The following is a 16,006-nucleotide window of genomic DNA, read 5'->3' on the forward strand; positions in this document are numbered from 1 at the left end:
GGGCTGGTGTTTTCGGGATGTGCTGGTAACTGTGGTTTTATTGCAGCTGCGGTCGGTAGGGACGATGGACTGAGCGACCTACTGCTCTTCTCTGCTTTTGGATCTGTGGGAGGGCTGAGGTTTCAGGGGTTGGCCCCCTTTGGGGGTGGACTTGGTGAAAAAGAAAGCCCTGGCTTGGTTCCGGGGCACCTTTTAAAGTACTTTCCTAGAGCTATTCTTGTTTGTGGGTGATATTTAAAATAGCCGGTTTCATTTGCCTAACGGGGATTTGTAATGCCTTGATCTACAGTAAGAGTAAGTAAATATAATTTAAACGCAAGCATCACAGGGTAAATCTCTGCCCGTTTACCTTAGGCAGTTTAAGCAGCATTTCAGCTGCATTTTCTGCTGGCAGGTTTTCAGGCCCAAGCCAATGCACTCCCATTTGGTGGTTTTCAGGACCCTCCCAACCACGCTGCGGGGTGTGTGCGTAAAGTGCACATTTACCCCTTTGCTCTGGTGTGGGCACAAGACAGCACAGGTGAGATGTGGACAGGGGCTATTTAGAAAACAAATTGCTCAGACTTTCCCCCTGGACAGCTTGGGGTGTGCCAACCCCTTTGTCCTAATTTAAATGTAAATTGTGAGGGGCAGTGATGGCAAAGTACCATCCATCACTCACCAACGAGCTAAAATCCACGTTAATGCTAAAGCCACTCCATCACCAGACTGCAGTATTAGTACAGAGACGAGCCAGGAAGGAAACAGCTGAGAAGCTGCAGGCTGAATTGGCAGCTCAAAAATGCTGGAGGTGTAGTCCAGGGACTGCTGAATTAATGTAATTGTGGCTTGCCTGGCCCACGACAAATGGGATTATTATGTTTTCTTAAGAGATAAATCCTGCTTCTTATTTCAGGGAGCCCTGAGTGCTCTCAGCGCAGTTCTGCACGGGGGGGATGATGAGGCGAGGACAGCCTGCCCCGTGCAGCCCCCTCGCTTTCCTCCTGCCTCGCCTTCCATGCAATTTAAGCCCAGGGTGGTGGGAAGCACTGCTGGCAGAGCAAAGGCAAAAGAGAAGCAGGTCGTTCGGCCCTGGGAAAGGGATCAAACCATGGGTGCAGGCGGTGGGTGCGCGGGAGCGGCTTGCCGGGGGCAGCCCCCCGCTTGCTGCCCCTTTTCTCCCCCAGCATCGCTCTTTGCCCCTCGGCCAGGCACGTGGCCGTCCCCGCACGTGGATGGGAAAAGCGTTTCAGCCTCGTGTTTCCCGGTGCTGGTTGCTGCCTCCCTCCCCAGTCCCCCCCCCCCCCGTGCTGCGCTGCTCTGCTTTCTCTCGTGTGCCTGCACGTCCAGCCATCGGGGATGGCGAGTGCAAGCCCCGAAGAGACATCGCCTCGTCTAAAAAGCCAGTATTTCCCTCTCCCAGCTGCAACCGGGTTGCCTCCAACTACAATCGGTCTAACCAGTACTACAACCACCCCAACTACCACCACCACCGACACAACTACCACAACTACCGACACAACTACCACCACCACCACAACTACCACCACTACTACAGCCGCCACCACTCTACCCGCCACCACCGCCGCAAGCACTACAACAGCTACAGAGAGGGCTCCGGCAGCCACCACAAAGCAGGAGTTGGGTACTGCGCTTTCCTTTTCCTCTAACCCCTTCTAACCCTACTGGGACCTTCCCCACGTCTTGCTCAGAGCAAGGATTAATAACAGGCATAGGCAAAATTTAAGACATCCCATGCTCCGGGGACGGCTTTGTGAGGAGCCGGAGGTGGCACAGGCTCAGGAATCAAGGCGAACAAGTGGCTCCCGGCAATCTGGGGGTCTCTGTGCCACCCTCCCGGTCTCAGTCTCAGGGATAACACAGCCCTCCCCGGGGTGTCACAATGCTGAATTAGCATCAGTGTTTGGGAAGGAGGCGGAAGACCCTGCAAAAAGCTCCCAAAAGTATTATCTTGTATCTTATTGCCATTAAAAAGGGGTTCTGTTACTATTATAGAAGATGTCACTTCAAATTTAGCACATCAACTGTTAGCCAAGAGACCTGTCATCATTTATATGAGTCTTTTGGTTTGTGCTACTGCTCTTTGCGATGTAACCTAGCCATAGCCCACAGGAGAGCTGGGGAAGTGTTGAAGTTACAACACGCTGGTGTGTGCCAGGTCTTTATCAGGTCAAGATGAACTCCTCATGTGATCAGCTAGAATGGGATGATCAAACTCTGTGTCGGTGGAGGCTTATTCTCTACTATACGTGTTTTACTGATAGAGAGATGTATCTTGCTGAGCCTTGTTTTTAAAACACTACTATAATGGTATCTACAGTTAATAAGTAATTATGGATAGTTATAGTCAGGTTATTCAAAAATAAATCAAGCTAGTAGCAAAAGGGAACGCAATCAAAAGAATTCAGTTGCATAGCTGGATAGGATACACTCAAAAATGCAAGTGCAAAAGCTGCAGAAACCTTTGTTAGCTCTTCATAAAGAGGGAAAGGAGATATTACTAATAATTAATATAAAAGTTGACACCCATTTAACTCAAGGAATTTGATTAAAGCAGTTCAGACCCCTCTGTTTATAGTCTTGCATAAGATTAGCTCAGGATGGTTAAAAAAAGCCACCAAAAACATATGCTGGGAGGAGCAGCCTCCACCTCATACTCTGCAGCAAAACAGATCTGTGAATCAGCAGCCCATTTCGTGCTCTGTGCTGATTTGCTTGTTAAAGATGCAGACCTGAACTCAGAAATGTGAATTTGTGTTCCAGCTTGTGGCACCACACGCTTCCCCAGCCAGAGAAGCCTTACGCTGTGCAAAGCTGCTAACTGCACGGCAAGGGAAAGCATACAGGGAGCTGCGCTGCCAAAACAAAATAATCTTAAAAACTGGTGCAAGAAATACAGATGCAGCTTCGTCACTACATGAGGTCTTAGCAACGAAGCATGATTGCTACGACAACACAGTCGTTATTAAGCGACTACGTGGGAAAACGTTGCTAACTGAAAACAGGCAATTAAGCGGCGAGGCACGCACTGCCACAGAGCAGGGAGAGGGGACGGGAGGAAAATAGGAGCTGCAAAAGGAACCGTGCATGTCCCGAACCACCCCGGGGACAGGAGGGAAGAGGCTGAGCCATAATGTGGACAGACAGGGCAACCGTGTGGCAGCACAGGTTGTATTTGTATGAGGGATTCTAGGTCACGTCCCCGACCCCACAGCGTCAGGTCCTTGCAATTTCCTAAAAGTCACATAGCTGGCCTCCTCCCAGGGACTGCAGTTATTAATCTGTATTTTTTCAACCCAAAACCTGAGCTACACCCTGAAGTAAATAATAATAATAATAATAAAACCAAGGTGTAACTTAGCCGACATCACTTAAACACACACTAAACTAGTGGATTAGCTCTACTTCACTAGAAATGAAGTTCATCCGCTCTCCAAAGCAACGTCGACAATCCTTAACTTCAAAATCAGAAACGAGTGACTTCATTGCCCCACTGGCTGTCTCTAGACCCAGTAACATGACAATATTCTCTCCCAGTCTTTCCTTCTCGGTTGTGGCAGTGAGTCCGTGTGCACTCATGCACGTGTCTCCTGTGTCCATTTGGGCACAAGTTTAGTCAGGAGATTTCCCTGCTGACCAAAATCCTCAGGGATGTGCCACAGAAGTCTTCAGACTCCAAAGATAAGCTGAGTGCAGTTGGACTTAAACACCAATACGCAATGAGCTTCTGCTACCAAACTTGCCCACAAAGTTTAAAGTTAAGGATCCTGAAAGGAACAAATACATCCTTAGGCACGCTTGTAGGTTAAGATCAAAGCATTAACTTCAGGAATGATTTTGTAAGGTTTTACCAACACCAGGTGCTAGATGAGGTCTCATTCGTGTGTAATCCAAAATACTAACTCCTGTTCTAACCTGTCCACCAGCCGCCAATGGATCGTCCATATGGGACATAAGAGCTATGGCTAATAGTAACTGGGCAAACATCACCTGGAGCCACAATTACTCTGCAGGAACTGACTTTGTGGTTAAGTATATCACCAGTAAGCATCAGATCGCGTGGGGACTCTACAGGGTGGTGATGCCATTAGAGATCCTGCCAGCTCCCGTGGTTGCAGCCTATTACTCGGTCTTAATTACTGTGCGTGGAATGACGCTCTATGGCCACATGGAGGATGGGAGAGGCAAAGGCAGGTCATGGTCATGGCTGTTTAGAGTGCACCAGAGCTAATCCTGGTGATTCACAAGCAATTCCCCTCCTTGCACCAACTGCCACGAGATGTTTATGAAACATAAATGAGCAAAGCTGTTTCATTTGTGAACTGTTCGTTGAGCTGGACTGTATGTGGTCACAACGTAAAGAGCCTTAAAAAAATATATATATCTCTCTCTATATGAAAGGGGACAAAACTTCAAGGGAAAACAACTGAAATCTACATAAGTTGGAGAGTAGTTTTAAATGCCCTTGAAGACAGGCTTCTTGAACCTGGAGTTGGCAGAATCATCTATGATCCCAAACCTCCTGTTGTATCGGATATCATTGTCTCTTAAAATTGTAAGGCTACATACTTAGTTTGGAAACTCAAAGCCAGTATCTCTGGTTTTAGTACTTGTTTAGAAAGATGTTTACGTATTGTTGGTTGGTTGGTTTTTTGTTTTTTTTTTTATAGATAGGCAGTGATGACTACTGCTTATCTCTGACTTTATTTCCCAGCCATTTCAGTCCTCATATCATCTCGTATACTAGTCTTAAATCAGCATTTAAAATAAACCAACTAGGGTAATCATTGACAGCAAACCACTTTTGGTCATTTACAACACGGCTTAAGAGATAACCTCGATTTCTCCTTGAAACAATTTCTAACGCACAGCCAGTGCCTGGTCTCGCTCCGCAGCCTGCAGGGCTTCGGTAGGCAGTGTGGGCTGGGCTATGCTCAGCCTTCCCCTTTTTAACTGGTTTCTGTAATTCAAGATATACATCAGCTTTCTAAGCCCTAAATGCCAAGTATCCCAGCTCTCAAACCACCTGCCACTAGCCCTGGATTTTCCCCATCACCGGGAAGCACAAAGCGCAGGCGATGCCCTTCCAGAGCCCACGTGCCGAGTCTATGCTTGGGATGGGCTGCAGCAGCAGCAGTGCCTTGGGATACCCTTATCAGGATCTGGCTGAGAGGGAGGAAATCTCAAAGATTTCAGCCCTTCCCAAACAGCCACAGCTCTCCTCCCTTTCTGGTGGCATTGGAAGCAAGCAGCACGCTTTTGGCCTCAAAGCCACATTTCTGCTTTCCCGCAGCACTGCCGAACTGGAATGCGCACACCTCCAGAACCACAAATCAAAGCCCCACTGCAGGCTCTCTTACAATTCAGTGGTTTAATGCTCAGCATTAAGCTCATCAGCAAATGATTCCCAGCACAGTGCAAAGTACAGGTCATCCTTGGATAGAGCTTGGGAGCAACCAGCCCACGAGCATCCCTCCTTGAGCTGAAGGGCTGAACTCCTCTCACCCTCCAGCTCATTCAAGGCTCCTTAACCTACCAGCAAAACCAGTGCACAGGTACCACTCCCAAAAGCACAAAAATTGGCTCCTTTACTGAGTCCTGTAACACCTCCATCCAGCTGAGCGGGACCAGGCAAATTTCAGATCTTTTGCGGTAAATACCCAAATAACCAGACCTGAGGCTGGGCAGATAAAGAACCTGTCAGGTCTTAAAGGTAGGGAGAGATCTGAATAGCTACCAGTATTTTTTCCAGTATGGCAAGCAGGGATGCAGCAAAACCCACACCATATTCCTGCATCACTGATTTTCTTCTATTCTCAGTGAGTAATAATCACGAAGCCGTTAATAGCTCCTTGACCATCAAGCTGTATTATTTCTGCTCAGCGGCTAGGGATAGAATAATGCATTGCCTGCAGTGTCAACACGGTAATCTCTCCGAGCCTCCTGCGGCTGGGTTTGATGTGCGGTTTCTGTTTCTCAGGTAACAAGACAGAGAAATCTATCCCTGTTAAAGCTCAGACCCCTTCCTCTGTGCAGCTGGCGAATCTGACGCCGGGAATGATGTACAAGCTGTGGGTGTTCCCCATATGGTCTAGCCCCAGCGAACACTCGTACATAACCTTTACCACCAGCTCAGGTGAGACGGGCTTCAGCCCCGCCGCGGGGGTGCGTTTCCGAGGCATGTCGCATCCATCACCGCCGACGTCATTCGCGTGGTGGCGGGAGGTGGTTTGACCGTGAGTGCATGGAACAACCCTCCTCCATCCCCCGGCAGCTCCCCCACCTCTGCCCTTACTAAAGAGCCACCCCCAGCGTCGCCGGGAGGTTGCTCGACATCGCGCAGAGGAGGGGAGCCCCAGGAGGGGATGGGGATCCCTTTGAAGGAAAGGGTCTTCAAGGAGGGTGGAGAACATGCTCGTGTTGTCACGCGGCTCCGCTTGAAGCCCCGCCACTGTCTGTTTGCACTTCCACACGCGCGTTGCTACTCTTGGTGATGGTGGTTGCTTTGGCCCCGGAGAACGTGCACGCGTGTGGCCCCAGGTTATGGCAGAGGGGCAGGCGGGGAGATGTTGGTGATGGGATGCAGGTGAGGGGCAGGACCGGGAAGGGGACTGTGGTGTTTGCAGAAGACCTCGGTCAGAGTCACATGTGGCATATGCCTAGGGCTTTCCATCCTCCAGGTATGTTTCCTCTGGCAACTTCACATTTAATTACACAAGCAATTTTCCAGGCTTAGCACCTGAGTGATTTTTACAGCTTTCTAATTATGGGCTTCCTACACTGCCCACCAAATGCCAGAGAAATACCCTTACTGACTTCTACAGGCATTGAATCGGGCTTTATGCGTTTATAAAACTTCACTGTTCACACTCGATGAGCTTCAGTAAATCAAAACAGCCGTAACTTCCTTTGTATTCACCTGGGGGTTTTGCCGTAGGAATCTGTGCACAACGCCTGTCAAAGCGTGGGTCTAAACACTTAGCTGAAAAACCAAGGAGCAAGCAACACCGGAGCAGCCCACATTGACAGATGTAGTAGGTAGAGGCTGTGATTTTCAGAGAACTAAAATTATTTTGCTCAGATCCAGCCGTGTAATGGAAAGCTCGAGCACTTACCAGCCTTTTTGCTGACAAGCGCAGAAGGAAAATGTAATTCACAGCAAGGGAGTGCTGCAGGGGGAGGTGGCGAACAGCAGGTCTCCCCACACCCCCTACACACATCTTATTTGGTGTCCAAAAATTTGGTAAGCCATAATGCCGCCGAGTAATTCTCTGACATACTAAGATGACACGGTGACAGATGGCAACTGCTGGTATTTCTGCATGTCTGGTGCTGCCCAGCACTGAGAAATAACCAGCGAGTGCTGACCTTGGCTCTGTCCTACCTCTGCCCTGCGCTGAGGTCTGATGTGCAAACTGCTCCATCACCCTGTGATGTGGCCGAATCCACAGCACAGCAGCCCCTGGAACATGCTTGGCTTTGCAGAGAGCCGTGTTTTCAAAAAGGATTTATTTTCACCGGGGGTTTTCCCCCATTGCTCTGGTGCTGTACGTGTGGCACAGCGTGGCTGCCTTGCCTCGGGAGTTTTCACAGCTTTGCTTTGGCAGGACTCGGCTCGCAGACACGCAAACTGTCTGCAAGTTTCAAGTCCCTGCACTCCCAGCCTGTTCCTACATTGCAGAGGCTGATTCTGACCCCAGACAATAAAAGAGCTGATTTTTCAACTCGGACTCTCTCCAGAACAGCCCCAGCTGCAATGTTGCATCCCCAGTTTTGCTTCTGGACCCTCCCCAGACTCAAAAATAGCCACCAGCTCCACAGCCCCACCGACACCATGCAACCTGTCTTTCTGGATAACTCTTTCCCAATCTGGACCCGCCTCTTCTTTTCTCACCCGCTTTTCACCCACTTTGGGATCTGGGGGGAGAGGGGCAGCCCCCTGCACAACAGACAGCAAGGGGCAGGGAATCATTAGAAAGAGGGGAAAAAAAACCCCAAACAATATCCTTGGCTGATTGATGTTGGCAGTCTCAGCATATTTATTTTCTGTAATTGGGGGGTTCCTATTGATATTATTGTTGAGACTAAAGGATGGGGCCACCTTTGTCCCTGTGATAGAGGCCAAATGGTGACCTGAGCCCTATCGCTGTGGGATGCACAGATTTATCGCCATCCCTGCATGCATAAATGCTGCAGATCCATTTCTTTGCTGGCTGGATACTGCTGACACAAGTGTTTGGCCCCCACTGACAATCATATGCCATCAGGAATGCTTCTGACAAAAAAAGCACTGTTCAGTTTTTTTTGTCAGTTTTGTTTTTTAATGTTTTCTGAATAGCTATTCTAAAGGTTTCTTCAGTTTGAGGGTAGATAAATAAGTAGTCCACCCACACTGTGGCTGCAGGACACTGCCCTCCAACTTTGTTTCTGATTAATCGACAGCTCAATAACCCAACAGAGTTCCTTCCAGTAGTAAAGGACACTTCGAAACTACAAATATAGCTTAATACAAAGAGGTCTTCTAAATTAAAATTAAATAAATAAATAAGTTCCCCAGCCTGTACAAACACTGGGAAGAAGATCATGCAAGGCTGGACCTAGTGAGACTTTACATACCCAACAGTCTGCTTTACAGAAAAAGACAAAAATTTTGCTGATCTTCTGTTGGTGGAACACAGTCAGCTTTGCTATTGGCATATAAACTATTACTGTTAGATAACATGTTTTCTGCCACAATAGTATAATTAATTTTTTTTAAAAAAGTCACTGCAGTTGCATTTCAAATCAATACCTCTTCGATTACACAGCTGCTTTCCACCATTTCCCCTCGACGTTGGCCTTACATTAAAGCAAATCAAAACATCCTGACAGCCACATACTTATTCTTCTCTTTCTCAACGCTGCAATGACAGTCACTCGTTTACTCTAAATACAAGATTGCTGTGACTATAATTTTGTCGTCATGTGTTGCTTTTTTGGGAAGGATGGCAATTATACCTCTACCTCGGTGATAGGCAATGCCACAATCCTACTGCAAGATCCCCTGGTGACTCGGTACTCAAAATCCTCCCTCCCTGTAAAACTCAGCCCCAATCCACATGGTAGCACAAACCCACCTCTCAGGCTGGTCTGGCATTTCATACTTTGAAGACCCCCTTTTCTCCCTTAGTGTTGGTTTCTGTAGAAATCCCATCTCATCAGGACTGCTAATACAATCTTTTTCCATTTCAAAGCTCTCCAGTAAAGCTTTCTTCCCCTTTCCTCCCCAAGCACTCTGCTAATTGAATCCAGTTCTCAGCTCCGCTCTGTTATAATCTCATTCTCTCCATCATAAAAAGTGCATCTTCAAGGACTATGTAGCTCAGGTTGTACTAAAGGTAAATATTAAATGTGGCAGCATTAGAGGGAAAAGCGGCAAAAGGGAGCCAAGGCATCATTAGGCAGCTACTTCCACCCGACTTCCCCAGGAGCTCAGTGCCACTCACAAACACAGAGCGTTCAGGGTCCGACAATTTCTTTAGCAAATGGTCCTCTTTTTTGTCGTTCTCCTCTGATCTGAATTTCCTTGTCACAGTTTGGCTGCAATTACCTACTGACAGTGTGGCTTAGATTCCATCCTAAGAAAGGACCTCTTCTCTTGGGTTCAATTTTGATGGAATAAGTACAGCTTAAAGCCCTGAAATGGTGTGGGTTAGGAAAGTTTACCAATTCGACCCATTTTTAAAGTTGTTGCCTCTCTTACAAGAGCCTTTCATTCAGAATACCTTAAGAGGGCTATCTTTTATGTTTTCTTTGTAAGCACCACCTTGGTTTTTGTCACATGGGCACCACAAAAGGTTGCTCGCTGCACTGTCCTGCCCATTTCAGGCAAACCCCTGCTAAATCCCAATTTGACCCCATCAAGCTCAGATCTCCCGTGCTCCTGCCAGGAATACCTATCTCTGTTTGCACTGCAGTCTGGTTAAATTTAGCCCCCCTGCTGCACTGAAGGTTATTTTCTCCTCTGCTCTGTCTTGTTGAATATGAAGTGCATGTCAATGAGAGCCAGAAAATGGCAGCTTGTTGCTATTTATAGGACACAGATTTGTCTGTCTGACCGTGTATGGGAGCTACAAACAAGAAGTCAGAGTACGTGAGGGAGGACACGGCAGCTAGGAGCCAGAGCGTTGTTTGAGGAACAAGACACCTCCTTGCTTGGTATTAATCATAATAACATTCAATATAGCCTTGTGAGGGTGTTGGAAGCATTGGTATAAAGAGCTTGCCCCACGAGAAAAGACTTTCCCATGCTATCAGACCACCTCTCAACTATCTGGGACCCAGCTGTCATTTCTCAAAGAGCTGTTCCCACCTCCGTATCCCCACTCGTGCATTGGCCAAGTCTTGGTGGGCTTCCACAAGTCCCCTCTCAGCCCTGGAGACCCCCTGTGACCACCCAAAGGCAGCAGAACCCTGTCGGTGGTGGCAGCGGAGCCAGAGGCGATGGGCAGTGCAGCTTGGGCAAGGCTGGCCCGCAGGATTCAGGTTTCTGCCAGCTCGAGGCTGTTAATGAGCCCTTGAGGGGCTCAAGATCCAGTGGTGCTTGGATCTGCTTTGGCACGTTTCTTTCAGACCTTCTCGCTTCCAGGGCAGTTTTCAGACACAGTAAATTAAAGATCAAATCTGTTACCCAGCTTCTTCTGCCATTATTTGCAATGCACCTTTCTCACTGGTCTGTGCTAGGTTTTACTTTATGTTGTGACCCTTCGCTATTTGTAGCTCCTGCTAAAATGTTGAGCTGACCCACCACCACAAAAGAAAGAAAAAAAAAAAAGCCACAGATCCCTGTGCTACAGTCTCAGATAACCTGGTCAATACACACAAAGACACACAAATGCAGCGCTAAAGATAATTTCTAAACCAGTGGACTGTGTCTTACTCTTCATCTATTTCCCTCTGTGGTTCTGGTCTGTCCCTTACAGCTTTTTTTTTTTTCTTTCAATTTTCCTCCCAGCTTATACCAAGAACCACGTGGACATCGCAACGCAGGGCTGGTTCATCGGGCTGATGTGTGCCATAGCTCTCCTGGTCCTTATTCTGTTGATTGTCTGCTTCATTAAGAGGAGCAGAGGTGGGAAATACCCAGGTAAGAGCACCGCATGGCAGTCGTTTGCGCTCATGGTTTAAACATCTCCAGGCTTCTGGGGGCTAATCAAATTGTATTGCTCTCGGATAGATGCTTGTGATTACAAGGGCTTTTCTTTCTCTGTAGTAGGAACACTATTATTAGTGGGAAGCATTTCAGTTAATTAAAGGTCGGGTGAGGGCTCTGTGCTGTGCAGGCTTCAGCCTGCGGAGCTGGACACTCCTGCTATGCGTGACCCAACCTCTACTCTGCAAATTTGCTTGTCCTCATCTAGAAAAAGATCTTTTCAGGGAAAAATCGCATTAATTTTTGCAAAGCAAAGATAAGGCTTAAGAAAATTCCCGAATTAATACATCCTCTCTCGCTATCTGAAGCGCTGTGCCCTGGTGCCACGACAGCAGCACTCTTTGCAAGCCCTCCCAGATGCAGGTTTTTTACCGAGTCAATGAAAAGCTGTACTTCACCCCGCAGGGATTTCACAAAGACAGCCTCAACGCCAGCTGCTGTTACTGTCTCATAAAGCTTTTATCTTCTGTACTGCTTTTTAACGTGAATGTCGGGGATGTGCTTGTTTACAGTACGAGACAATAAAGATGAGCATCTAAATCCCGAAGACAAGAATGTAGAAGATGGGTCGTTCGACTACAGGTATGCTTCCATTGGCATGCATACCCACACGACCACGTCTCCCCATCAGCCCCACTCCCGGCCATCACAGACCTCACCGCGCTACCCCTCCACATAACCGCAGCACCACGGTGCCACACAGCCTCTTAAATTATTTCTCCCACCTTCCTCCTCCTGCCTCCTTCCCTCTGCAAGTCCTCTACCAAAGGAAACATTTCCTGCCTAAATCCCTGGAAGAATAACCAGGCTGCGAGGGTGCTGCTAAGGTCTCCTACTTTCCCCGTCTCAGCCTGGGAGGACCAGTCCAGGCAGAGAGCTGGGACTCTGGCATCAGCTACCCGGGACACGGCTCTCGCCAGGCACAGATCAACCTTAATGACACTCCTAACACATACAAAAAAAAATTTAAAAACAAGTCTGAAGCAGCCTGAGGATATTTCAGGTATATCATCCTTAGCTCAGCTTCTCTGCTACCCGTAAGAGAGTATCCAGGGGAGAAATGCCCAAAGTTATGTTTGGATCAGCCCTGAAAGCATGCAGGAGTACCGATTTGGGGGTCTGCCTGCATTCCAACTCAGGCTTTTCTGTGAGGTCCCCAGGCAAACCCTTCAGAAACACCCTTTGAGGGCTGCAGCACAGCCTAGCAGCAGTTCTGCTAAAACAGCTCCCATGTCCCCCCACCTCCGCTCAGCTGCTTTGATGCAAAATGGCATCCTTTGAAGAGCAGCAGCACCCATTTTTACTCCGGGAAAACTCCCAGGATATTTCAGAAAGGGGCAAGCGCTCTCCCAAGCCTGCTCACGCGCAATGCAGCGTTCACAGCCCTGCTGCTGTTAATGGTTGCCCCTAAGGAGCAGAAGCAGGTAACCACGTCAGGTCTCATTGGATTGCCCGCACTTGACAGATGACGGGGATGTATTACAGCACACCCAGCTCGCCCTTTCAGCACCTACAGTGGGCTTTGCTTTTCTTTAAAGAATTAAAATGCACCTTTCCATCTGAGCTGGATCCAAAGCCCAATTAGGCTAGCAGGAATTTTTCTCCTGACTTCAAAACAGGGGTTAATTAAACCCCATGTCATTACCAATACTTCTAGCATTACAAATTGAAGTAGCAAAGATACAAGAATTTACAATTCAGTAAGGGATGTAACAAGACACACGTGTTCCGCCAAAGCCTTTAAAGGAGGCAATATGAATATATCTGCCTGCACACAATACATAAATGCAAGTAGAACTGCAGCCCTCAATACGAACACATTTATATTGTTAGCAGCATGGTAACGCTCAGTAGCGACTCTTTCTCCAAAGGATGTCATAAGGCCAAAGTTCCCCAGTCTTCTGATAGCGTGACACAGAATACAAATACACCCCAGCAGGAACCAGAATAAGCAGCATGTTGTAGGAAAAGGTCGCCATTCTTCATTGCCCTAAACAACACCCAGGGCAACACCCTCCTCACCTCCCTGCAAGATTTGGTTATCACTTCTAGTGGTGGCAAGCCACACTGGGGCAATTACATTAAGTCCACATACAAATCACAGCCTGGGGACGTTCCCTTCAGATTCCTGGCTGGGACATAACGAACAGCAGAGAAGAAATTAGCCCAGCCTGGTCCTGTTGCAGGCTTTGCCCCAGATCAAATGCATCTCTTCCCAGGCATGATTTTACAAGTGCAGGCAGTGCTCCTTGTACAGATACGAGCCATAACCATAACTGCGTACTACACAGCTAGTGTCCATACTTTGATCAAAACAAGTCCCCTTAATGCTCTGAGTCATGAGAGGGAACCTCTTGGTTCCCAAATTTGTGGGATGGTGTAAATACCACGTAACAAGCCTGAACCATCTTACCACCCAGGAGCTACCCACACACAACCCTACAGGCTCAGCTCCATCACCTGAATCTCAGGCAAGGTCTCCACAGCCGAGCTTCTGGCAGTACGCACCGATTTCAGAGATCTGCTTCTCAAGAGTCCGTTGAGGTGGTTGCAGTCAAGACCTCCTCACCCCCATCGCTCCTAAAGCAACTGCATTGCCAGGGACCACTTGCCTCGCACAGAAGGAAAACCGAGCTCTTGGCATGGCTGGCAGCATTGTGACAGTCAGCAATGCTGCATTTACCACCCAAGCACCATCCAAGGGGCATTGCCTTCCAGGCAATGGGAAGGAATGGGGTAAATCCTTCATCCTACTACACAGCAGATTCTGCTTAGCTGAAGCTCAAACTTTTATTGACAGCCCCATTCCCAAAAGTTTGCAAGCTAAAGGCAGAGGTCAGTAGAAGGGCAACAACCAAGCTCCAAGATGCTCCTGCATGTTCAATCACACAGTCCCATGGACCAGATGGGGAAAAAACCCCAATCAAACAAGAACAACAACAAAAAAACCCAACAACCCATAAACTTTGTCCCCTCCTTCTCAGGAACAACAGGTTTCCTGAGAGAAGTAATAGGAGGCTTCCCTCAAGGAGGCAGAAAGGAAGGTGAACCTGAAGGATTGATATGAAACGCTGTTGGCTGATTAAGATTCAAAATGATTGCGATGTTAGGCTCAAGGAGGGTAGCAATTAGTATTTCAAGCAAGGACAGGAATTGAGCTGACGTGAGTTCTTCATTGGTTTCCCTCCCCACCTCCACATAGCATGTCTGATATGCTCTCATCATATCTCACGTCCTTAATGCCCTGTGCATGCAACTTTCAAATCTCTGCAGCCTATAATTAAGAGATACTGTCACATCTTTCTGTTCCACTAACAGAATAATGGTTTTCCTGAGCAGAGGCTAAGCTGAGAAGCTTATTTTCAAAGCAGGAGACCATTATCCTTGGACAATGTTCTGTGCCAGTGACTGTGCCTCATTATACCAAATGTTTAAGCTGCACGTGGGGGAGTCGGCTGGAAACCCTGGCCGCTGGGAAGGGAAAGTTGACTGGTTTTAGCTTCTGGGCTCCGGTTCAGATTCAGGATAGTATCCTGTGGCACAGGTTACACACCACAGGCAGTGCCAGCTTGCCTCGAATGGACCATCTCAGCAGACATCAAGACGGGAGGACACAGAGCCATCCTCTGAGCCTAGCGAGGGGAGGAGAGGTCTGGCGAAGCAGCCTGGGGAGGCGTAGGCTTCTCAATAGATAACATGATACTGGTGCATGACTATATCATGGAAACCCAGCAGAAGGCTGGAAGGGAAACCGAGTGACCCGTTCACTTGGCCCTTGTCCTGCTGCATGTCGGTCCCCGGCAGCGACCGCTGTTCCCTACAGCCACTCACTCATGGACTTCAACCACGAGCCCTTTTTGAACAGTCTGATGGCAAACAGGCCACTTCCCACCTGCACCATCCACTGCTGCTCTGTATTAGCTTTCTTGGGGAAGCCAATGAGGCTCATCCAGCTCTGAACAATTACACTGGCTCCATTTGGTATAACGAGGCAATTAGCTCCATGAGGAATGCAGACATTTCTTTTTTGGTTTTTAGCACTGCCCCTGTAAATGCAGACCTCATCATATCTCTCTCTGATCAGGCTCTTTCTGCTTCTCTCTGTTTTATTCCCATTCTTTCTTCTCCTTTTCACCTGGTCTATCCACATGGACCATGAAGGTCTCTTGAAAGGTAGGACCACGTGCTGCCAGAAGTCCGGCACATTTAGCTTTTTTTATTTTCCTTCCTTCTAGCTATTTATTTCCTTACAACTGAAACTATACCTTCCCCTCCCTATTCCCATGTACCTGCTTCCACCTAACACATTAAACAAGATCCCTCTAACTCCTGCTGGCATCAGGGGTACCCCCACGTCCAGCAAGTTGCATCTTGCTTGGAAATGCTCTGTGGGCTGGGGGCACCCCCGAGCACCAGCCAGGCCCCCCCAGCCCCATGCTCGAGCAGCTGATCCCTCCTGGTGTAGCGGGACCGGCCAAGGGTTGGACCTGGGGACGATGCCCTCGGTGCATTCAGCACCCTGATGCCGGATACCCAGGGGACGGTGGCAAGGGACACGAGCGAAAAAACACTAGATCCTAAACAATCTGCCCACTCTTTGTCTCAGTCCTGAAAATCCTCCCTCCGGCTCAAGCCTCCCCCTCGTCTCAATGATTTATGCAACTCAGGACAACATTTCCCAAATGGTTTTCATCTGGGTGCTCTGGTTCTCTAATGTACACATGAGCAAACCCCACAGAAATCCATTTTAACAGGGTTATAGCGCATCAAGATGTTGATGAATATCTGCTCCACCCTCCTAATGCACTAACAGGA

At 48.2% G+C, this 16,006-nt stretch overlaps 1 protein-coding gene across 28 annotated transcripts in view; it reads left to right on the forward strand.

The window, feature by feature from the left end:
* NFASC (neurofascin) overlaps positions 1-16,006 on the forward strand; it is a 97,297-nt gene that overhangs the window by 73,981 nt on the left and 7,310 nt on the right. For 15 of the 28 annotated variants that reach the window (XM_052814522.1, XM_052814521.1, XM_052814532.1 and 12 more), the window contains 5 exons: positions 1,403-1,624; positions 3,927-4,043; positions 5,981-6,136; positions 10,994-11,125; positions 11,704-11,773. In XM_052814522.1, coding sequence (XP_052670482.1) covers positions 1,403-1,624; positions 3,927-4,043; positions 5,981-6,136; positions 10,994-11,125; positions 11,704-11,773 — 697 coding nt within the window. Of the gene's footprint in view, positions 1-1,402; positions 1,625-3,926; positions 4,044-5,980; positions 6,137-10,993; positions 11,126-11,703; positions 11,774-16,006 lie in introns of those variants that run through there. The other 13 variants (XM_052814540.1, XM_052814542.1, XM_052814543.1 and 10 more) reach the window with 3 other exon arrangements.

The sequence above is a fragment of the Harpia harpyja genome, chromosome 19 (genome assembly GCF_026419915.1).
Source record: "Harpia harpyja isolate bHarHar1 chromosome 19, bHarHar1 primary haplotype, whole genome shotgun sequence".
In the NCBI taxonomy this organism is placed as follows: Eukaryota; Metazoa; Chordata; class Aves; order Accipitriformes; family Accipitridae; genus Harpia; species Harpia harpyja.